The following is a 25921-nucleotide window of genomic DNA, read 5'->3' as shown; positions in this document are numbered from 1 at the left end:
CATTTTTCAGCCCGATTTTCCATCTGGCCCATACCCTGCTGAATGCTTTGATAAACTTCCTCACTGTCTATATTGACATCATCTGCAAATTTTCTGATCCATTTTACATTATCATCCAGATCACTGATATAGATAAGTAACAAAAACGGACTCCGCACTGATCACTGTAGCACACCACTTAGTCATAAAAAACTACAGTCAGAGATGCAATCATCTACTACCACACTCTGACTTTTCCTGTGAAGCCAATATTGAATCAAATTTACTAGCTAGTCTTGAATGTCAAGTAACTGAACTTGTTTGACCAACTCCCAAGTGGGACCTTGTCAAAAACCTTGCTGAAGTCCATATATATAACATCCACAGCCTTGCCTTCATCCATTTTCCTGGTAACTTCCTGGAAAAACTTCCTTGGTTAGACATGACCTACTATACACAAAGCCAGGATACTTAATCAGACCCTAGCTGTCCAAATACTCATATATCTCACTACTTGGAATACCTTCCAATAATTTACCCACTACTGACATAAGGCTCACTGGCCTGTAATTTCCCACCTTATTCTTAGAGTCTTTCTTAAACAACTTTAGCTATCCTCCAATCCTCTGGCACCTCACCCATAGCTAAGGACGTTTTAATACCTCTGCTATGGTCCATGCAGTTTCTGCACCTGTCTCCAACAAGGTCCAAAGGAACACCTCGTCAGACCCTGGGAATTTATTCATCCTACGTTTCCTCAAGACAGGAAGCGCTTCCTCTTATGTAATCTATATATAGACCACGACCTCACTGCTGTTTTGCCTCTGTGACCATTTCCAAAATAAATAAAGATGCAATAAAGTAATCTAAGAACTCCCTCATCTCTTTTGGCTCCATGCATAGATGACCACACTAATCTTCAAGAGGTCCAATTTTGTCCCTTGCTATCCTTTTGCTCTTAATATATCTGTAGAAACCCCGGTATTATCCTTCACCTGGTCTGCTAGTGCAACCTCATGCCTTCTTTTAGCCCTCCTGATTTCCCTCAAGTGTTCTCTTGCATTTGTTATACTCAAGGACCTCACTTGTTCCTTTCTGTTTATACCTGCTATACATCTCCTTCTTCCTCTTAACTAGGACCTCAATATCTCTTGAAAACTAAGGCTTCCCAAACCCTAAACCTGTTAGCCTTGCAACCAAGGTTCCCCAAACCTGTTAGCCTATTTGACTTTAAGCGATCATCACCTTTTATGTTATCAATCAGAACCAATTTAAAAAAGGAATTGCATTATGTATGAAATACTGTTCTTTTGATAGCTCATTGTTTGACTTAACAAGTTAGATTCACCATTAGAATATTCTTTCTTTGTACAAATAGTGGCTGGAAACCGTGGGTGCCTGGTCTACTGAACTCTGGCAAGGAAATTTCTATTTACCCTTATTTTCCTTACCTTTGATCTCTCCTGCCCAATTTTTTTACCTTTAAGTTTGGATAGGGTTGATCACAATGTCTGCCTAATTTATATACAAGATCTATTCATTTAATCAGTTGATATGTATGAAAATCAATATGAAATATTATTTATCATCTGACACTAAACTCTTTTCTGCAGTATTAATGGAGATATTTCCATAACATAACAGAAATGAACTTGATTTAAACATGCAAATAATACATTTACAATTAAAGTTGTTATAAATTCCATGGTCTTAAATAAACCTCCATATTGCTTCCATATCCAAACTTACTGAGCAATCCAGATATACATTAATATCCTTACCACAGACATTCCAACTCAGATATAAAAATGCACATTTTTCAATTCCTTAGATATGTTCAGTAGTTTGGAAACCTTTATTTCTAAGCATAGACTCTCTTACATACCTGACTGCCATGTAGACTTTGTTGACTGTGAGCAAAAAAATTCAGTTTCCCAGAATCCTCTGAAGTTGGGCTGACAGGCTTTGGGTCAGACATGGAGCGTTGCATCACTTTGATTGGCCGAGGCAGACCCTGCTGTCGTTTAGGTGACTCAGTGGTAAAATGTTTCTGTGGAGTAACATGGGCTTTATTTAACTTCTCACATGAAGTAAAAGTTGTATCTAAAAGCCGATATGGAGAGAGAGGTGACACAGGAGAATATAGCACCTGTGGAGACTTAGGAGGCTGGCGAATCATTTGAGGCAAAGGTTCAGGTGGAAGGTGACATTGATACCCTATCTCCAAAGGATCTGGTTTCTTTTTCTCAAACTTTGGGACAATCATGATTCCCTGCTGCCTGGCACTAGTTTGATCCAGTGGACCTGGTGTTACAATCTGTATGTTGGTAGAATAGGGATTAATAGTGCTAGAACTTGCAAAGTGAGGACCAACAATGCCTTGTGATTGTGCTTCTGGTTCTGTCTGACAACCGAGACTCTCTCCTTTACGAGTCTTCTCAGGAGCAGATATATACCTTACAATTTCTACTCGTGGATCAGGTGTGATATGGATGGCAGGTGACACCGGTCCAAGCTCATTTGGATCTGTTTGGATAGAGCAATCACTGACTGTTTGTATGGCAATACTGGAGGTTCCCTTTAGCATTTCCCGTTTGCTTTCTGTGCTTGAATCGGAATGCTTTGAGAAACGGGAGCGGCGCCTACGAGTAGGTTGCTCCATTTCTCCATTGTCTTCATCGTCTGTCTGCACGCTGCAATCCACACTTCGCTTAGTTCTCCTCCGACGAGACATGTAGTAGCTTTCTTCTCCATCCTCGTCATCAGTTTGCACACTGCAGTCTGCTATTTTCTTAACCACGTACTGATCGCGCAATGATGCATCGCTTCCCTCATAAGCATCCCTCAACCTTGGCATGGAATTTCGTTTCCTGATACCCCTATTTTCCAAATGCTCATCAGTTCGAAGGGAAAGTTCAGAAGCAGATCGATGCGGTGGTTCCATCATCGCTCTATGATGTGGTGATAAATAAGCTTCTTGGCCGGTTGTGACAACGGGGGCACCTTCCACATATCCCTGGTTTACAGGCCAGTACTGTCCACTTTGCGGCATAGGTTTTTGCATCTCAATACCCATCTCTGATATGGCGTGTGGGTGGATTCTACCTGATGGATCACAAACTGCAGGGAAGTTTACTGTGTTTCTGACTTTTTGCTCTTCCAGCTGCTGGTGCAGTTGTTGCTGCAGCTGCTGAATCTGCTCCAGCTGCAGCCTCTGCTGAGCCAGCTGCTCTCGCTGCAGAACGAGCTGCGCCTGCCTCTCCTCCTGCTGCTGATGCAAAACCTGCTGCTTGATGGTCTGCAGCTCCTGCAGCTCCCGTTGCACGATGATCTGCTCATTCTCCCGGTGGCGCTGCAGCTCCAGCCGCTGGCGCTCCAGCTCTTCCTGCAGGCGCTGATGCCGCAACTTTTCCAGCTCCACCTGCTCCCGCTCGATCAGCAGAAAGTGATCTTGCTGCTGCTTCCGCTGATGCTCTTCCTCGCTGTCCTCCTGCTTTCGTCTCCCGGCGCCAGCCCTCACAGCATCGGCCTGCTGAGCTTCTTGCTGCTTCTGTTGCTGCAGCAGCAATTGCTGCAGCTGCTTTTGTAGCTGTTGCTCTTTCTGTTGGTCAAGCTGTTCCTGCTGCTCCATGTTCTGTTGCTTCTCTGGCTGCTGTACCTGCTGCTGCACTTGCTGTTGTGACAGCTGCTGCTGCTGTTGCATTGTCTGCGGCTGCTGAACCTGCATTTGTTGCTGCTGTTGCATTGTCTGCGGCTGCTGAACCTGCATTTGTTGCTGGACTTGCTGCTGTTGCAACGCCTGCTGTTGCTGAACCTGCATTTGTTGCTGCTGTTGCAACGCCTGCATTTGTTGCTGGACTTGTTGCTGCTGTTGCAACGTCTGCGGCTGCTGAACCTGCATTTGCTGCTGGACTTGCTGCTGCAATTGCTGTTGTTGCTGGAGTTGCTGCTGCTGCATGATCCCCATGTCTGGCTGTTGTTTAGACTGATTAGCCTCAGGGTTAAATTTCTGGGTCATGCAGGCTAAAGCACTTGGCTGAGCAATATCACTCTGTTCAGGCCTCTGTATGGTTTGACTTGGTATGTTTTGAATGGCATTCACACCTGTGTTTTTAACATCACCAGGCTTTCCCAGATAGATCGGTGTTTCGCCTGCTGACATTGTAGAAGCCCCTGTAAATCTGTTCGGAGGCAGGTATCGATACACAGGAGAAGTTGTAGCAGGCATCCTTGGTGCAACTAGGGGAAGTCTGGTCAACCTGGCCAAAGGCACAGCTGTGACACTACCAGGCAAATAGGGTCTATAAACACCTCTCAACATCGGGCGCATGATCGATGCTGGCTGCGTTGTAATAGGAAGCGTGGAAGCAATCGGGGTGTTGATTGTAGAGTAAATCATGCCATCAGGTGCTCTCACAGCTGCGGATGGCGGATACATCTGCCTTATAGACCTCATACGTACAGCATGTGGCATGTTGCCAAAGCCACGAGCTGCAATCCTGCGTCGAGAGTTGGACAAGTTTGGATTATACATCATACTTTGTTTTACGGGAGACATTCCCTGTTGGTTTGACATTATACTGCTTCTTGAGAATCCATCACATTGCACATTTGGAGGAGATGCACCATACTGCATAGAATCTGAACTGTTTGTGTACCGGTTTCCATAATGATCCATCGAGTTGAGAGCTGCACACATCCTGCTGATTTCCCGAGCAGTTGTGGCACTGTAATGGGCCAAACTGGCCTCCTGAAAATTTGACAGATCATCTCGCATCGAGTATCCATAATCTGAGTTAATATTCGACATCGAACTGTATCTTCTTATTGGAGTGGGTTGGCTGAAGATATCTGACTGCTGCCTGAGATCAGTGAAGGAGCCATACTGCATTCCAAGTCCCCAGTCCCTTCCCTGATTGAAAGATAAACTGTAAGAATGTTTCATTGTACTCAGATCAACAGCTGCATCACCACCAGGTGGGTGATAAAGAGGCTCACTCTTCAGGAAATTGTAATTAATACTGGACTCCAGCAGGTTGGAGTCCGACATAGATGAATGCAGCCGCCCAGAAAATACCAGAGGAAATGTTTTGTGCTCTTCGTGCATATTAAGACCATCCTTGTAAGCAGCCATGGGTTCTTTATAGTGGTAACTTTCAACAGATTCCTGAATTCTGTTGTCATAGTACTCATGAGCAGTCTTCCTGGTACTCTGCTGTGGTTCATACGTTGCTAGATCTGGGACTTGGGAGCCGTGATTAAATGAACCTGTGCAGCTGTCAGCAAAAGGAAATTTATAAACCACGTCACAACAGACAGCCCTTTCTGGTTTTGGCCCTGTCAAATCAATTGCATTTGATGGAGCATCTTTCATCAGCTTTGTGACTGTGCCTGCAGCTGTGTGGTCCAGTTGCACCATTGTATCGTGCACTTTCATTGCAGGCAAGTTTGGTGGGGGAGCAGATGGCTTTAACTCCAGAGATGCTTCCTTATGTACCTGTGAGGCAAAAAAACCACCGTCTTGAGGTACTGTCTTAGGAATGGCACTAATATGTATGGCATTGTTCATGTTGCCCTGATTCACCAAAATGTCGACTTTACGCACCGGAGTTGTTTGGTTAGCTAAGTTGTATCTAGCAAAATGTGGTTGCATTTGGCTATCTAGATCTGATCGTGCCATCACCATTGCCAGGTCAATGTTGGTTTCACTCTCTGTAACAGAAGTGGGTTGACCCATTGATTCTAGTTGTTTTGTTTGCATGAGGCAAATTGCTTTTGCTGTACCATGACCTAGATCCATACGATTCTGGAAGGGGTCGCCATATATCTTCGGCACTTTTGTCTGGGAAATTACCATGGATGATGTGATTGTTATACCCACAGTCGTTGTATTAGTTGTGTCTACATATGGGTGTTCCTGCACATTAAGATTCATGATTAATGGCTGCACAGCAGTGGACTGACGACTAGGAAGCTGGTCAGACTCAAGGGAATATTTCCTACTTTCTGTAGCCAAGGACGTCAAATCCATTCCATGATCTGTTATTATGACGGGGGGTGACTTAGTAACTGTTCGGAGATCTACTACAGAGCTACATGTCCTTGAAATTTCACTTAAGGAAGTGCCTTCTAAACCTGGGCCAACTATACCAGTAGCTGTGATAATAGATGAAGTAATTTGCCCTCTCTGTGTTGGCTGAATCATAGATATTCTATCAGCTTGTGAAGAAGTCTTACTGTACATGGACTGCATTTGCATCTGCTGATGTGATGAAGCAATCATTGGCTGTGTCCAGCCCTGCAGGGTTGATTGCCGATTCAACCGTGTTGGAGAGGTGCTGGGTGAAGTGGCTGAATTAACGGTCAATGGTTGGGTTGAGGAGGGAACATTGGATGCCAGAGTAATGACCATGAATGTAGAGTCAGGAGAAGATACTTGCCTGGTGAGGCGGGGTGATCTTACTGAAGTCTGAGTGCCTTGTGCCATTACTGTAGATGGTGATGAGGCCATGGTCACGGAAGGGGATAAAACTCTATTATTTGAAGTCTGTGTTGAAAATTCTGCAGTGGATTTGCTACCCATCGTGGGGCTTGCTGGCATAGTGGTTCTAGAGATTGATCTCTGTACAGAAGATGGGGAAATGGGTCCTTCAGCTGTTTGTGTGGATGTCCCATTAATGCTTGATAACCCGTATGATTCACCGAATTTCTTACTCTCAGGAGTATTATAACCTTGAGCGTTGTAAGGTACTGCCATCCCAGAATCTGATGGTCTTCCTTGTGTGTATACTGCAGTTCGATCTATAGACCCTGCACAAGTAGAGGACAGACCCACAATTGCAGTGGCCACCGTCACAGCTGATCTTTTGTTGTATGTTGTGTAAGAAGCTGTAGCTATTTGTGAATTATTACCATTTGCTCCCATGGGCTTTGCAGTGTGGCTTTGCTCCTGCATGTCTCTGGTGAAATACCGGGTTACCCGAACATCAGGGATGCCTCTATTATTGTTGGATGAAATGAAAGAAATTGGTGCAGCTGACTGAGTGGGACTTGTTCCGGGTGTAAGAAGTGCATCTGTTTGCCTTGCTAGTTCCATATAAGCACTTTGTGCATCAAGAAGCTTTTTCTCCTGGAAAGTCCGCTCGAGATTTTGTAATTGGATATTTTGTTGCTGCAATCGGAGGTCAAGTGATGGTGAATGGGACAATTTGGGAGGGGGTCCAGCAGTCTTTGATGTGTCCTCGTAGACTTCTGGTTTCTGCAGCTCACTCTGTAAGATTGATTGTGACAATGTCATCTCATTGTTTGAATAATTGTATTCATCTGAAGATTGGTATTTGTGATTATTCTCCATGTAGTCATCTGACTGATAAGCACTGCTATAAGATGTGTCCTGCGTCGGTTGCTGTGACTTTAGCATTTCAGCCTTTCTCATCATTTCCTCATACGCTTCTTCTGCACTCTTCAGTGGTTTCTGATTTGCTGAAGAGTTAGATGATTTTTCCGTTGGGGAATACAAGGACATAAATGAGGGGAGGTTGTACTCACTACCTGACTTGTACAGTCTGCAGGTTGTTATTTCAAAACCTTCAGCTTCAGAATCCATAGTTGGTGAATACTCGGAGCAGGATGAACGATGGAGTTCTTCCATTTCTGCTGCTTGACGTAACTCCTCCGTTGGAGAAGCATCCTCAATGGGAGAAAGGTTACTTGGTGGTGTTTTGGATCTTTCTCGCCTTCTCTGTGCCCTCAATTCTTCTTTGTCCCTCTTTGCTTTTCTTGCTGTGCTTCGGATACGGTGCTGTTCAACTTCGCGCATTTTCTCCTGTTCTCGGAGAAGCTCTTCTTCTTCCCGTAGCTCCTCTTCCTCGGAAGAGTCTTCAATAGTTGGCAACAGAGGACCATGTGAGCGATGTCTTGCCTTTCGCTGCTGTTTTACTTCCTCAAGTCTATGCCTTCGACTCGGGCTACTGTCGCTATCTTCCTCTAGTGAGGAGACAGAAGTAGGGGAAGTGCCCGATGACAAAGTAGGTGTTGAGGCTGGCAAGGTAGATGAGTGTTCACCCTTAGATTTTTCATCTGGTGATCCTGTTAAACTTTCCATCTCAAGTTCAGGTTCTCTGTCAATGTTAAGATCTGCTTCACTGCAAACTTCAATACTTCTATTTGTGTAAGTATTTGTGGTGTTCAAATCAATAGTCTTAAAACGCCGTAGCCCAGCTGGCTCCCCCACTGCATCTTCTACATGATTTTTAGATTCTGCATAGGTATCACCAGGTTCCTTCTGTTCTTGCCATGACTGATTCTCTTCCTGCCCATAATGTTCCAGCGTAGTACCTTCATAATTGCTGCTTATATTAAGATTCTGTTGTTGCTTTGAAAGGCTTCTTTTGCTAGATTCTGTTGTAAGTTTTTGACTCTTCTTCATACTAATATGTTCAGTGTGACTGCCTATGTTCTCATCTTCCACAGATACGTTGTCTTCTTCTGCACTCATTTCCAAAAGTTGTCTTCGCATAAACTCTTCATCTGTTAATTCTGCACCTGCATTTGCAGAATCAGTTTGAGGAGGTGGTACTGCACTTTCACTCCCACCCTCAGTGTAGTCATGCCGCAGCTTCCTGCCAAACTCATCGAGTGATTCCAGACTTTCTCTTCGCTCCCCTTCATTGTCCCATTCTAAAATATCTTCATCTTCCTCTTGTATATCTTCAAGCTCTTCATCTGAGGCGTAACACTCTGGTGTAATTGGAAGTGACTGTAGCCTGTCTTGCTGTATTTGCTTTTCAGATGAATCATGAACAGTCCGTTCTCCTTTATTCCGATCTTGAGATTCTTGGGATTCGAGCAATGGCCTTACAGTGCTCTCCAACTTGGTAAATTCTGAAGGGCTCATTGGGCTTTGTTGTGTAAGACCAGATTCATTAAGTTTTTGCCCTTCCTGGTGCAATAAAGTTGTGATCTCACTCTGTGAGCTTGATATGCCATCAGATGAGTAGCCTGTATCACTTAAACTTTGTGGGCTGCGAGACAGTTCCGGAGGAAAATTCTTGTTTATTTCCTGAAAAAAAAACAAAGAATTTAATGTTAAAAAGTAGGTAAAACTTCCATTAATTCACAGTTCAACTACATAACCAAATCAACGCTACAGAGTACCAATAACTAATTCTAATGTTTGCTGACACAATGTACAAGTGAAATTAGGGCCAAAGTATTAGAACATCTCCATTACTCCCTCTCTGACTGCCTGACTGCCCCTTGATCTGTTCCCTAAGTACTTTCTTTCCTTTCTACTATTGCGTTCAGTCCTGAATTTTTTCTTCTTATAACCTGTCTCTTTTCTGATATTCTGTCTCATATTCTGCACTTTTTGTGAATCTCTTACGAGTTTTGATGTCACTCATTTTCACCTACAAGGTCAATGGAGCACGATGACCACAAGGAATTGGTAGTAAAGGACAATGTGCAGACAAAACAGATACCACAGAAAGTTCACTAGAAACAATTAGTAATATTATAATATAAATATCAAAGAAAAATGAAAATTGGATGTAAATTAAAATGACAAGTGGACCTGAGCGTCCAAATACACTATGTTGTATTGTTATAACATTTAATGCATATTCTCTGCCAATAAACACAGGCATGGAAGTTTACTGGTACAATCACTGATATCAATATTGTGAAAACTGAAAATCTGGTGAAAGTGAAAACAATTGCTGTGCACACGTTTAACATGCAAGTGTGATATTGTGCAATGAGATTTAAAAACTCTGTTTTCCATTATTATGTTAATTCGGTGAGATCAATAAACAAGTTCTCGATATTTATTGCTTATTTACATTTTTTCCTCTTTTTTTGTATTTGCAGTTTGTTGTCTTTTGCACATTGGTTGTTTATCCATATATGCTGCATGTACTTTCATTGATTCTGATGGGTTTCTTCATATTTTCTGTGAATGCCCACAAGAAAATGACTCTCAGGGTAGTATATGGTGACATATATCTACTTTAATAATAAATTTACTCTGAACTTTGAAAAAAGTAAAAAAAAAGTTGCATACTTGTGATACCAAACTTTCTGAACCATACACTTGCAATGGTGCAATGGGAAAAAATGTGAGAAAAATTAATTTTCAGTGTAAATAGGGTGAGGAAAGAATTAAATCTACTGTGAAGAAAGCTAAATATATAATTGGACTGGATAACAACATTGGTGAGATCTTTAAAAATATTTGCTGAAATTAGAAATCTACTAGTAGGTAAGATTCACAAACCTGCCTGTCCAGGTAGACCCATTGTTTCAGCTTGCTCCTGCCCCACTGAACTCAAATCTGCATACCTTGACACAGTTTTATCCACCCTGGTTCAGTCCCTTCCCATCTACATCTGTGACACTTCATGTGCTCTTGATCTTTTCAACAAATTCAAGTTCCCTGGCCCTGAGAATCTTATTTTCACTATGGATGTCCAGTCCCTACACACTTCCATCCCCCACCAGGAAGGCCTCAAAGCTTTCTGTCTCTTTCAGGACACCAGAGCCAACCAGTTCCCCTCTGCCACCACTCTCCTCCATCTGGCAGAACTGGTCCTTACTCTCAATAATTTCTCCTTCAGCTCCTCCTACTTCCTTCAAACAAGAGGGGCAGCCATCATACCTGCACAGGTCCCAGCTATGCCTGCCTTTTTGTTGGCTATGTGGACCAGTATATGATCCATGCCTACACTGGCGTCACTCCCCCACTTTTCCTATGCTACATCGATGGCTGCATTGATGCTGCTTCCTGCACCCATGCTTCCAACTTCCACCCTGCCCTCAAATTTACCTAGTCCATTTCTAACACTGCCCTCCCCTTTCTCAATCTTTCTCTCTCTATCTCCGGAGACAGCTTATCTATTGATGTCTCTTACAAACCCACTGACTCTCACAGCTACCTGGACTATAGCTCTTCTCACCCTACTACATGTGAAAATGCCATCCCCTTCTCTCAATTCCTCTGACTTTGCCACAGCTGCTCTCAGGATGAGGCTTTTCATTCTAGAATGAAGCAGATGTCCTCCTTTTTCAAAGTAAGGGGCTTCCCTTCGTCCACCATCAACGCTACACTCAACCATATCTCTTCCATGGATGCATGGATGTCTACTCTTACCCCATCCTCCCACAATCCTACCAGGGATAGGGTTCCTCTCATCCTCACCTACCACCCCACCAGCCTCCGTGTCCAGCACATAATTTTCTGAAACTTCTGCCACCTCTAAAAGGATCTTACCACCAAGCACATCTTTCCCTTTCCCCACTTTCTGCTTTCTGCAAGGATCACTCCCCATGCAACTCCCTTGTCCATTCATCCCTCCCCACTGAACTCCCTCCTGGCATTTATCCTTGCAAGTAGAACAAGTGCTACACCTGCCCCTACACCTCCTTCCTCACTACCATTCAGGGCTCCAAAAATCCTTTCCAGGTGAGGGACACTTCACCTGTGAATCTGTTGGGGTCATCTATTGTATCCAGTGTTCGCGGTGTGGCCTCCTGTATATCGGTGAGACATGATGTAGATAGAGAGACTGCTTTCCCGAGCACCTATGCTCAGCCCACCAGAATAAGTGGGATCTCTCAGAGGCCATCCATTTTAATTCCACTTCCCATTCCCATTCCAATATGTCCATTCATGGCCTCCTTTACTGTCGTGATGAGGTCACACTCACGTTGGAGAAGCAACATCTTATATTCCGTCTGGGTAGCTTCCAACCTGATGGCATGAATATCGATTTCTCAATCTTCTGGTAATGACACCCCCCCCCCCCTCTATTCCTCATTGCCTTTCTCTCTCTCACCTTATCCCCTTGCCTCCCATTGCCTCCCTCTGGTACTCCTTCCCCCTTTTCTTTCTTCCATGGCCTTCTGTCCTCTCCGATTGGATTTCCCCTTCTCCAGCTCTGTATCTCTTTTACCAGTTAATTTCCCGGTTCTCTACTTCATTTTTCCCCCCCCCCCACCCACCCAGTTTCACCTATGTGTTTCTTCCTTTCCCCGACTTTCTAACTCTGACTCATCTTTTTTTCACCAGTCCTGCTGAAGGGTCTCGGTCCGAAATGTCGACCATAGATTCCATAGATGCTGCCTGACCTGCTGAGTTCCTCCAGCATTTTGTGTGAGCCGTTTGGATTTCTAGCATCTGCAGATTTTCTCTTGTTCATGACTGGATGAACTAGGCTTGTTCCCCCTGGAGCAAGGAAGCCTCTGGGGTGACCTGATAGAGACGTAGAGAATTCTAGGAGGCAAAGAAAGCCTCATTGTAGGGATATCGAAAATAAGAGGACATTGGTTTAAAGTGAGAGGAAGGAAAGTGAATTTGAGAGGAACATCATTTGCACAGAGAGTGTCTGATATCTGGAATGTGCTACCACATGAGGTAGTGGAATCAAATACAATCACCGTGTTTAAGACACATTTAGATATGTACTTGTATTAATAAGGCATAGACGATCTGGACCTAATGTGGACAAATAGGTTTTGTGTAGATAGCCAAAAGGGCCAGCATGGATGTGGTGAGCTGAATGGCCTGTTTCTGCCCAAACACTTAGCTCGGATCAGTTGGAATGAAAGAAAATAAATGTTATCTTGAGTTTCAATGTCATTGTTAAATCTAGACTATTTTATTAATAAATACCATCTATAACTGATTGATCCACAACAACCTCATCTCCGCACCCCAAAACAGAACTGAGAACCTCGCCACTTTCCACAACCATTACTAGGGTCTGGCCCCAGCAGACTTGTTCTTTCACACTAACCTGATTTTAACAGCTGCTTTTTTTTTCAAACTTCTGGGGAGTGATTCCACCCCAAAGGTCTATCGATCATACTTTCAATCAGTAACAGTCTGATTTGAAGAACGTGTTTAAGTTCTGCAGGCCACTCAGCCTCTAGCCCAGCATAAATGTTTTCTTTTTCCCCATTTAAATTCAACATCTATTTTCTCAAACTTTAAAACAAGCACAATTCTTTTTTTGTTACATGACATTTTCAATTACAATTTACTTCAATCTTAATGTGTTTAGTCTTTGGCATGTCAGGGAAATTACCTCTTGCATTTTTGTTTTCTGTAGATCAGCTGCTTGGGAAATTTCCTTTGAAGGGTCCACTGTTTTGTCTGTGGTGATCACTTTTGTTGGCACAGACACTGTGCTGCTCTGCGTTATCGCTTTTGGCTTCTCCTTTGTTGACTGTGACCTGCTTGGATCTGAAATCTGGGAAAGCTGCTGGGACCCGGTGTGCCCAGGATGCACTTGCTGAGTTTGTGGTTTATCTGTGACCAGTGGACCTTGTTGCTTCCCTGGTGAGGATTGTCCCGCTAATTTCTGAGATGGCTTTCCCTGCTGTGGAGGGAACTGTTGAACTGGCGCTGAAGGAGCCATTTGTGGTTGCACAGGACCAACTTGCTGCTGTTGACCAGCCCCTTTCTTTTGTTGCATATTAACACCCATTTGTCCTTGATGATGAGGTGATACTGTTGATTGCTGTTTTGGTGCAGATGGTGGGACAGGAAGGGATGCATCTGCTAAATTTCCAGACATTAGCCGCAGAGTCTGACAGTTCAGGCAGAGCCATTCTTTCTTCTATATATGGAAGAAAAACAAAGAATTGTGTTAACAGATTCAGAACAAGACAATTTGCATCTCCCTATGACTATGCATTTTATGACAGCCATTTTATAACTTGGTGGCGAGTTTCTAGCTCTGCAGCAAATATTCTCTCAAATTCAAATTCAACACTAAGCCTATAATCAACACTTCTATGACAGCACATGTATTGATGTGATTGTATAGCCCACAATTGTCAGCAATACATCATCTGTGCTACAAATCTGATTTTGCATGTGTCCTCTGCATTTATACTGTCCTCTGTAAGCCAGACAACCAACACAACATCCAAGATGAAGAATCCTGACCCAAAATGTCAAATGTGCATTTCCTTCCACAGATGCTGCCTGATCTGTTGTGTTCCCCCAACAGTTTTTTTTCACCCCATTGTATGTCAATGTTTTGGACATGGTATTAATGGATTTGTGGCTAAATTTGCTGATGATACAAAAATGGGTGGAGGAGCGGGTAGTGTTAAAGAAACAGAGAGCCTGCAGAGAGACTTAGATAGTTTAGGGGAATGGACAAAGAAGTGGCAAATGAAATACAATGTTGGAAAGTGTATAGTCATGCACTTTGGCAGAAGAAATAAACAGGCAGACTATTATTTAGATCGGGAGAAAATTCAAAATGCAGAGATGATGACTCCTTGGCTATGTAGAGCTTTTAGGGATGCAGTATCTATAGGTAAATTACCACAATCTTTTTATCGAGGTTCTATTTCCCTAATTCTCAAAAAAGATAAGGATCCTACTGAATGTGCATCTTACAGGCCTATATCTTTGCTGAATGTGGAGTCTAAGATTTTTTCTAAAATATTGGCAATGAGATTGGAGAATGTATTACCTCAAATTATTTCTGCTGGTCAGACTGGATTTATTAAAAATCATTCCTCTTTTTTTAATATTAGGAGATTAATGAATATTGTTTATACTCCTTCACCCAGAATTCCAGAATGTGTTATTTCATTGGACGCTGAGAAAGCCTTTGACAGAGTTGAATGAACATATTTATTTAATACCCTTGAGAAATTTAATTTTAGTCCAATATTTATATCTTGGATTAAACTAATATATCTTATTCCTTTGGCTTCGGTATTTACTAATAATCAAAGGTCTCCCCTTTTTCATCTATTCCGTGGTACTAGGCAGGGCTGCCCTCTTAGTCCACTACTATTCGATATTGCCTTGGAACCGCTAGCTATTGCTATTCATGACTCCCCTAATACATTTGGCATCACCCGTGGAAATGAGACTCATAAATTATCACTATATGCAGATGATTTACTATTATATATTTCTAACCCAGGAAAATCTATTCCGGCAGTATTAACTTTGCTTGCTCAGTTTAGTAGTTTTTCTGGTTATAAACTGAATCTAAGAGCGAGCAAACTTTTTTCATTAAATATGCAGGTTCCCATTTATAGATGTTCTCCATTCTGAGTGACTACTGACTATTTTACTTATTTGGGAGTTAAAATTACTAAGATACATAAGGATCTATTCAATTTCAATCTTTTACAATTAATTAATCAGGTTAAACAACTGATTACTAAGTGGTTGCCACTGTCTCTATTACTGATTAGCCGAATTAATGCTACTAAAATGATTATTTTACCTAAGTTTTTATATTTATTTCAAATAATACTGATTTTTATTCCTAAATCCTTCTTTGATACTATAGATTCTAAAATTTCCTGTTATATATGGCAGAACAAAAATCCCAGATTAAGTAAAAAAAATATTTACAGAAGTCCAAGAAAGATGGTGGTTTAGCACTGCCTAAGCTAAGATTTTATTATTGGGCAATTAATATTCAATATTTAATATTTTGGACACAAGATTGGAATACAACTCCAAGCACAAACTGGGTAAATCTTGAAGGCTACTCTGTACAAGGGTTCTCTTGAGCTTCTATTTTAGGAACTTCACTTCCTTTTGTACTGTCTAAATTGACTAAACAAATGGTTAATCCTATAGTTAAACATACATTGCGAATATGGTTTCAATTTCGTAAATTTTTTGGTTTGAACAAATTTATATTATCAAGCCCTATTATATCTATTTTTTTTTCAACCCTTGGTTATGGACCAAGCCTTTTTGATATGGAAAACAAAAGGTATAACATGTTTTCATGACTTATTTCTGGATAACTGTTTCATGTCTTTTGAACAGTTATCTAAAAAATTTGATTTGCCTAGATCCCATTTTTTTAGATATTTACAAATAAGAATTTTTAAAAATACTATGTTGCCTACCTTTCCAACCTCATACCCTACTGATATCATTGATAAAATTTTAGGTTTAAATCCTCTTCAGAAGGGATTAATAGCATCTATGATATAATTATGAAATTACAGTGAGGTATATCTGATAAAATTAAAAATGAATGGGAAAGGGAACTTCAACTTTGCCTACCTATAGAGAAATGGGATAAAATTTTTCAATTAGTTGGTACTTCCTCTATATGTGCTAAACATACATTAATACAATTTAAAGTAGTGCATAGAGCCCATATGTCTAAAGATAAACTGGCCCACTTTTATTCCCATATAAACCCTATTTGTGACAGAGGTCACTCTGAGGTGGCTTCTTTAATCATATGTTTTGGTCCTGTCCTCTTTTGGAAAACTATTGGAAAGATATTTTTGATATTACCTCAACAGTTTTATGTTTTGACTTACAACCCCATCCTATTACGGCAATTTTTGGATTGCCAATGGTAGAACATAGATCTTTGCCTTCTTCAGCCAGTCGGATGATAGCATTTGTTACTTTAATGGCCAGAAGATCTATTTTATTGAACTGGAAGGAGACCAATCCTCCTACTACATTCTATTAGTTTTCCCAAACTATATTATGTTTAAATTTAGAAAAAAATTAGAAGTGATATTTTTGATCCTTCGGTTAAATTTGAAGAAACTTGGAAACCATTTATTCAACATTTTCATATCATGTAATTTGATCTTTCTGAATCCTTCTTATTAACTTAAAATATATGAATAGAGGAGCGGAGTTGACAACATTGCTGAACGTGTTCGATTTAAGATATTGGTCTAGCCCTGTTTTGTTCCGTTTGCTTTTTTGGGTTTAGTATTTAGTTCTTTTTTTTTCTTTTTTTGTGGGGGGGTTTCTTTGTATTTTTTTTCTTTTTATTTCTTTTTTTCTTTATGATTAATTACATCATGAGTTTGGAAGTCTATTATACCTGTGTTATCTGAAATCTTTTCTGTATATCTTTATTAATAATAAGATTATTCCAATCTCTTTGTATCAACATTGATAATTTGTTTATAATTTTGGAAAAATTAATAAAAAGATTTAAAAAGAAACAAAATGCAGAGATGCAAAGGGACTTGGGAGTCCTTGTGCAGGATACCCTAAAGGTTAACCTCCTGGTTGAGTCAGTTGTGAAGAAGGTGACTGCAATGTTGGCATTCATTTCTAGAGGTATAGAATATAAGAGCAGGGATGTGGCACTGAGGCTTGATAAGGCACTTGTGAGACCATACTTGGAGTACAGGGTGTAGTTTTGGGCTCCTTATTTCAGAACAGGTATACTGACATTAGACAGGGTTCAGTGAAGATTCACAAGGATGATTCCAGGAATGAAAGGGTTACCGTATGAGGAACGTCTGGCAGCTCTTGGGCTGTATTCCCTGGAGTTCAGGAGAATGAGGGGGATCTCATAGAATGATTCTGAATGTTTAAAGGCCTGAACAGATTAGATATGGCAAAGTTATTTCCCATGGTAGGGAATTCTAGTACAAGAGGGCATGACATCAAGATTGAAGGACATCCATTTAGAACTGAGATGCGGAGAAAATACTTTAGTCAGAGGGTGGTAAATCTGTGGAATTTGTTGCCACAAGCGACTGTGGAGGCCAAGTCATTGGGTGTATTTAAATCAGAGATAGATAGGTTCTTGATTAGCCAGGGCGTCAAAGGGTATGGGGTGAAAGCAGGGGAGTGAGGATGACTGGAAGAATTGGTTCGGTCCATGACTGAATGGTGGAGCAGACTCGATGGGCCGAATGGTCTACTTCTGCTCCTACATCTTATGGTCTTATTACATCTGCAGTCTTGTGTCTCCATAACATCCAACACCAATTTACCTGCCGAGACTTTCTTTCAAATTTCTCATATCCACAACATTCTGATATCAAGTCATGGAGCCGATTAACATAGAAATTGGCTCACTGGTATGCACTGACCATTAAGTATCTATTTATACTAATCTTGCACTAATCTTCAATGCTTTCTCCCCACATTCCCATTAACATCCCTCAGATGCACCACTGATCTCCACACAGGATCATCGCCATTCTTGCCTGCCATCTCTTTTATTTCCCATTTCTCCGCACTGTCAGTCTATACATCATTGCACAGATTATACAACATTAGCAAGGCATCATATAGATGATAAAGCTTAATCTTATTTCACAGCGTGGAACTACCATGTTGTGGCCATTACAGATACTTGGCCGTTGGATATTCCAGGATTTAAATTTTTCTAAAGGGACAGGAAATGAAGTAAAAGAGGCGAGGGAGTGGCACTGTTATGGTTGATATCTGTGCTGCAGAAAGGGAGCACAACATGGAAGATTTGTCTACCGACTCACTGTGGAATGGAAGTCAGAAAAAGGAAGGGAGCAATCAATCTATTGAGCAGATTCTAGAGACCACCCCTCCCCCAGTTGCAGCAGACACTGAGGAGCAGATCAGATTGCAGATTCTGAAAGGTGCAAAAATAACAAGGTTGTTGTCATGAGTGGATTTTGTCTTTTGCACATAGTTGTTTGTCAGTCTCTGCTTTTGTGTAGTTTCTTTCATAGATTCTGTTGTGTTTTTTGTCATTATGTGCCATGGTGTATGAATGAGGCAATCATGGTCTCATAACTGTGATTATTCTTGGCAAATTTTTATACAGAAGTAGTTTGCCATTGCCTTTTTCTGGCAGTATCTTTACAAAACGTGTGACCCCAGCCATTATCAATACTCTTTAAAGATTGTCTGTCTGGCGTCAGTGGTCACATAACAAGGACTTGTGATATGTACCAGCTGCTCAAATTTCTTTGCATCTATTGTGAATGGCTGCAAGAAAATGAATCTCAATATAGTGTATTCTGACATATGCACACCTTGATAATAAATTTACTGGAACTTACTTTGACACCACATTAAGAGAATTGTTGATAGTGAAGGTTGTCATTGAGTACAGGGAGAATCAAGATCGGTTACAGAAGTGGGCTGAGGATTGGTAAATGGATTTGAAAACATTTGAATGTGAAATGATGCATTTTGGAAAGTCAAAATGGAGTGTGGCTTATGCTAAAAAAAAAGTTTGGGCACTGAGGATTGCAGCAGAAAAGAGTGGCCTAGGAGTACAAGTCCATAGTCTGTTGAAAGTGGTGCTACCAGTAGACCAGCTGGTGAAAAAGATGCTTATATAATGGCCTTCATCAGTTAGGGCATCACTTGTAAAAACTGGTTGTACAACCAGTTTATGTTGAGGTTGAATAAGTCATCAGTGAGGCTACAAGAAGAGCACTGCGTGCAGTTTTGGTCACCCTGTTACTAAGAAAAATGTAGTTAAACTGGAAGGAGTGCAGAGAAGAAATACAAAGATACTGCCAGGACTCGAAGGCCTGAATTATTGGAAGAGGTTTGCCAGGGAAGATCTTTATTCCTGGGAACATGGGAACAAGAGGGGCAACATTTAGAAGTGTTATGAGAGGGATATACAAGATGGATGATAACAATCTTTTCTCTAGGGTTTTAGAAGTAAAAATTAGGGGGCACAGGTTTAGGGAGAGAGGGGAAAATTAAAAAGGGACCTTAAGGGCAGTGTCTTCATGCAGATGATGGTGAGTCTATGGAATGAGTTACTACAGAAGTGGCTGAAGTAAAATAGCATCATTCAAAAAGCACTTGGATTGGTAAATAGAGGAGTAGGGCTTTGACAGTACTGAGCTGAACACAGAAAATGGGTGAGCACCACGGTTAGCATGTACTGTTTTGGTCAAAGGGCCTGGAACCGTAGGGTACCACTCTATGCTCCATGACTCCGTAAAACAAATGATTGAAATATTCAGTTGGACATACAGCACACGGAGGAAAAATATTTGTCATCAGAGAAAGTGGAAAAGAGAAATAAGTATTCAAATAATATTCATGAGAGGGCTGTAGGCAGGATAGGTTAAAGTAGTTAAATGGATGATGTTGCTAATTAAAGATATATCAATGGGATCATTAAAGAAACAAAAGATGCCTCTGGAAGAAGTTTAAATAGAAAAGCAAAATTATCAGAAAATGAAGAAATTGACTGAACTTAACCTGCCTTGTTGCAAGATGAGGTGATGGTGCAAATGGCTGGCGTCAGTGTGGCCTATGAAGCAAAATGAACTAAGCATTTGGATCATGCTTGCATGCAAAGCAGAGAATGGTTTAGTAATAAAAATAGATTTTAGTTGGTTTTCTGTCTGAATTTTTCAATATGACTGCTCAACCAGCTTGATAACATGATCACTGTGGAATGCCTGGTGGCAAGCAACATCAGAAAGGCAGTCCACATCACAGAGATCAATGAAGAAAATGACAGCAACATCCTGACTATTACTTTGGTTATGATTCATTTGTTTTTACACAGTTACTGCCTGATTCTAAGTATCCATTGTTATCAGAACACCAAATCTTGGCAGGCAGAAAGAAAATAAATTAATTGAGACTTTAACCGTATCTTTTTCAATTCCACTACTCTCCTGGAGGGCTTCCCAGTTATCAGCCTCTATAACATTTGAAACTGAAATATCTTGTGAAGACATTTAATTGATCCAGGTGTTTCAATTATTTATCATAGTGCTGCTTAGTCTCACGGTCAATTTAAACACTATTTCAACCTATGGAGCATTTGCTTCCCTAATCCATGCAATGAGCTATCATTCCTAATATGTGAGAAGTGATAGTATTTCTTGTACAAAAAAATCATTTGGACTAATAGAGCACATTTCACAGTATTAGGCCCCCCCCCCCAAAGTGTTTTTTAGCTGAAAGGGCCTTTACAATGACCTTTGTGATATAGGACACAGGGCAGCAAGTTTCCACGAAAAGCATGAGCTAGAATCAGTCATCCAGAATTCTGAGGGTAACGTAAGAATTTCCTGTCCATCTGAAGGGAGGGCTTCAGTTTATCAACTCCCTTAAGAAATGACAACGTAGTACCCTCCCAACACTGTATTGGAGGGCTAGTCCAGGTCCTCATGCTCCGGTTATTGGAGTGGAAATTGAACCCACAACCTCTGAAACAAGAGAGCTACCAACTAAGACAGCTGACAATTGTGCAATACACTTTACTGAGTTAACAAAGGGTTGTTAAGATCAAGTGAGATCTGAACAAATTATTAGAGATCATTCTTTGAGATGCAGTGGATGTAATGTGCAAAATCTTCTCAGCGACATGTAATGTATTTTAATATATTTAATAGTATTTAAATTAACCAAACCTTGATGCTGAAACAGTTAATTTGAACTGGGCATTTAGCTGGGTTCTGTCAATATATGGTGATGCTTAGCTCCCCACCATTTCAATCTTTGCTCCCTTGTACTTATCTAACCTATTCTTAAAAAGAGCTTTGCCTCTAGAGCTGAATAATACAGACAAATGAAAGCTGTAATCTTGAAAAAATCTCATCCCTGTGGCATAAACTAGCCCACATACTTACTAAATCCCAGGGACGAGTCCTTCATCATGTATAGGACCGTGTTGTTATCCCTCCAGAAGTGCGTACATGAATATCTTGATTGAAGATAGATTTGACAGAAGTTGCCAAAATGTAATGAAATTCACAACTTAAGATGTACTGATTGTCATTTTTGAAGCAATGACAACAAAATGATGCACTTTCATTTCAGGATTTGCTGCTGGCTGACTGATTTGTTGCTTTTGCCGCTGATTTATGCATGCTGCCTATGCTTGAGGAGTGCTTCTCAGAAATTTTGCTTGATTACTGATTCAATGAATATACAAATTAGGAGCAAAAGTAGGCCACTTAACCCCTTGAACCTTCTCTGTCAGTCATTAAAATCATGGCTGATCTCACCGTAAGCTCAATTTAACATTCCTGCTTCCCTATCAACTTTGTACATTTTTCCCTATCAAGAATTTACCTACCTACGCTTTAGAAATATTCAAGGGCCTTGCTTCCACCATCTTTTAAGGAAGAGGGTTCCAAAGACTCTCAAACACTCTTAAACGTGTGTCCCCTTATTTTTAAATAGTGATTCCTAATTTTATATTCTCCCAGAAGAGGACACATTATGTCCATATCCACCTTGCTAAGATATCGAAGGATTGTATATGTTTAATTTATGTCACTTCCAACTCTTCTAAACTTCATTGAATATAAGCACTACCCTTTACCAGAAAATAACTAGTCTATTCTTAGTATTAACAAATAAAGCCTCTCAACTTCTTCTAAGTATTTACACACTACCTTAAATTTGGTGACTGAACTTAGTTCCAACAATGTTCTATATAATTGAAATATAACCTCCCCGTCTTTGCTCTCGGTTTCCTTTACAATAAATGATAACATTTTGTTAACCTTTCTAAATATATGCTGTATCTGCATGCTACTCTTTTGTGACTGATGCACTGGGAAATTTTTCATAATCTGTATCAAGCAATAGTAAATCAAAGCAACTGGACTTTGTGTTGTCTCAAAAACGTTTTGCCACTCATCCGAGAAGCTTCTTCAGTTCTAATCCATGATGGGCAGTTTTCCAGTTGACAAACTCTGTGAGTTGTTTAAAGGTACTGCAATCACATGAGGCTTGTTAAAAGTCTTAGGGGTAATGAGAGGGTCAATAGTCTTATCTTTGCATGAATGGAGGTGTTAACTGTTGAAAGCTGGCGGCTAACCTGACTGGGCCTGCATCAAGACAGCAACAAAAACCAGCAAGGGACATCAGACCAACAGACAGAGAGAAGGAAAAAGCAGATGGAAAACCAGTCATCTCATATGTAGTTGGAGTTTCAGAGAAAACTCAGAAGGATTTTCAACAGACACCAAATCACTGTGTTTTTTAAACCGACAAGATCACTCAGACAGAAACTCATCCACCCCAAGGATCCTTCACCCAAATATAAACAGAACAATGTTGTACATGCTATCCAATACAATGAAAACTGCACAGATCTCTACATTGGTGAGACAATCTGATGGTCCATCATAGGAGGGCTAACACCTCAGGACAAGACTCAGCATACATCTGCACCTAAAGGACAAGGGACACTCCTTTGATGATGACAATGTGCACATTTTGGACAGGGAGGACAGGTGGTTTGAAAGAGGGGTTAAAGAAGCCATCTTTGTCAAACTGGAAAACCCATCCCTAAACAGAGGGGGTGGGTACCACACCACCTATCAGCTACTTACAGTGCATCTTAACAACTGTACCCCGGGGTCCCCACACCTCCATTCGTGTAAAGGTTAGACTAATGACCTTCTCATTACCTCTATGACTCTTAACAACCCTCATGTGATTGCTATACCTTTAAACAACTCAGAATTTATAAACCGAAAACTACCCACCATGGATTAGAACAGAAGAAGCCTCTCAGACGAGTGGCGAAACGTCTTCTAGACAACACAGCAAGTCCAGTTGCCTTGATCTACTATTGCCTGATATAAAATGACCTGGATGACTGAGAACCTTAATAGGAATATTCTCATAATGTACTTTCTCTTCCATCAAAATAGACTATTTTATACTCTCCCACAATATGCTGCATTTAGCAGATCTTTACATAACAACCCATCCATATCCAACTGTAGCATCCCATATCCTCTTCACCACTTAATTTGCAACCTATTATTGTAGTCACCAGCAAACTTTGCAAATGCACCTTCACTGAGCTGATTAACATTAATTTTAAAACTAAAGATCCCAGCACTAACCCTCATGGCACACCATTAACTGCACCTTCTTTTCAGAAAATTGCCAATTTATCCCTCCACTTTGCTTCTTGTTAGCTGACCAATCTTTAATCACTCCAATACATCATTTCCCATACAATCAGCTTTTAAGTTTTGTAAAGTCTTTATAGTGCCATCTTTTCAAGTGCCTTCTGGAAATCTAACTGTAGAACTCTGCTTTATTACAGTGAATGTAAGTTCTTAAAAGCATACAACTAGATTGTTCAAACATGATTTATCTTTCACAAAGCCACCTTGACTTTACTTGATAACTTAATTTATTTTGCATGCTCGTTTATAAATATTTTACTAATAGCTTCTAATATTATTCTTTTAAGAGATGTTAAACTTGTTGACCTATAACTTCTTTCCTTCTGTCTTCATTTTTGAATAAAGGAATTAAATTTGCTATTTTCCAATTAAATGGAATCTTTCCTGAATTCAGAATATTTTTGAAAATTAAAATCCATGCATGAACTACTCTATTGTCCACTTCTTTTGGACCTTATGGATGAAATGCATCAGCACCCAAGGATCTGTCAACTCACCGCTCCAACTATTCACTACCACTGTCCCAGTGAATGCAATTTTCTTAATGTCCCTCCTCCCTCTCGATTTGCAACATTATTTCTGGGATGTTACGCGTATAGTTTATCATGAAGACCAATGTAAAAATAATTGTTTAATTAATTTGCTTTCTTAATTTCTATTATTAAATCCCCATTTTCATTTACCCCAGAAACGATGATTACTTAGTTCATTCGTTTCTTTTTAAATATCTATTGAAACAACTATCTTAAACATTCCTAGCTTGCTTTATTGTATATTATAGTTTTTTATTCCTTATCAATCACTCCGTCATTTTTAGTAACTAACACACACACACACACATGCACACACACAGTGCTAGAGGAACTCAGCAGCATCTATGGAAAGGAATGAGCAGTCCACATTTTGTGCTGAGACCCTTCATCAGGACTGGAAAGGAAGAGGAAGAAAGTCTTTCTTGTTTTTGGTTATATTTTGCCCAACCTTCCAGACCCCATTTTGTCTGTGTAATTTTACGATATTTCTTTTAAGTTTGGTACTACCTTTAACTTATTTTTCCCCCCAAGTTTTGTTTTGCCTCTATTTCTATCATCCATCAAAGTCATTTTACTATTATCAAGCTTGACATGTAGAATGTTGCTGGCATTGCATATCAATGATCTGTTCTAAAACAGCAATTTTGTAGTTAGATATCATCAAGGATTTACATCAGAAAATGCCTTCTACCTCAGGTTCAAAAACATGCTGCATGACAGACCTTAGTGCTCGAAAATGCACACTGTCGAGCACTGATGCCCACTACTGTCATTGGCTGCAGTTCTATCTTATTTAAAATGAGTCACAACATGCTTGATTAAATTTGAAGAAAATAGTTTTCGCAACAATTGACGGTCCATGAAAAGTTACACGTATTGTAATATTGTACACAGTTGGCTGCAGTTGACTGAATTCCTTTGCTGTCATTTATTGTGTAAATTTTAAAGGTTGGTTTGGCTGAAAATGCCCAAACTTTATAAAATTCACAATTTAAGAAGTTCTTGATTCCTGTCTGCTTTGCATCAATGCAACAAAATAATGTATTATCAATGCAGGTTTTGGTGAGTCACGACCATGTATAGCTGCTTTGGACAATAGGTTCTTATATAAGTACATGAGTCACTTGAAAAGCCAGCTACAGTGTTGAGTAGATTCTTTAGACTTGCAAATTACAAAGTTATATAACATCAGAATCCTCAGCTTACTATTTACCCTCAAAGCCAAAGGGAGACAGTTAGACACATGGATACAGCAATTATACTGCAGCTAAGTCACCTGGAGTCCTGGGCTGACAAGTCAACGACCTGAATTTAAATCCTACTTTGAAGTTATGAAATTTAAATTTAGTTAAGAAACAAAAAATCATTAAAAACACTATATGAGAATTCTGACCATGCAACATCATAAAAATCCATATGGCTTATTTGCGTCCTTCAAAGTACAGATTCTGCCATCTTTCTCTGGTTCAGCTTGAGACCTACAAAAACATGGTTGACAGTCAAATGCCTTAATAAGTTACTCATTGTGTCAAATCACAATGATTGCAAACCTGTCCACCAGACCAGTCAGGCAACAGCCTCCTATAATTGCAATCATCTCACAGACAACATACCAAACCCCTCGAAAATGAAAAAAAAATCTGATGAAAATCCAAAATAGAAAAGGAAAAGCTGAAAACAGAAAGCAGAGGCAGCATCATTAGAAAGGGAAATATTTAGCCTCTCTGATTCAAGAGCCT

The 25921-nt window shown here is 40.4% G+C and overlaps 1 protein-coding gene across 1 annotated transcript in view; it reads right to left on the bottom strand.

Annotated features, from left to right (window-relative positions):
* bsnb (bassoon (presynaptic cytomatrix protein) b) overlaps positions 1-25921 on the bottom strand; it is a 286377-nt gene that overhangs the window by 42458 nt on the left and 217998 nt on the right. The window contains exons 3-5 of the mRNA XM_072280074.1: positions 13065-13598; positions 8317-9040; positions 1865-8268 (exon numbers count right to left, since the gene is read on the bottom strand). Coding sequence (XP_072136175.1) covers positions 1865-8268; positions 8317-9040; positions 13065-13598 — 7662 coding nt within the window. The remainder of the gene's footprint in view (positions 1-1864; positions 8269-8316; positions 9041-13064; positions 13599-25921) is intronic.

This window comes from Mobula birostris, chromosome 16 (assembly GCF_030028105.1).
Source record: "Mobula birostris isolate sMobBir1 chromosome 16, sMobBir1.hap1, whole genome shotgun sequence".
Lineage (NCBI taxonomy): Eukaryota > Metazoa > Chordata > Chondrichthyes > Myliobatiformes > Myliobatidae > Mobula > Mobula birostris.
Note: the sequence above shows the minus strand (reverse complement) of the source record. Positions and strands in the feature narration are given on the sequence as shown.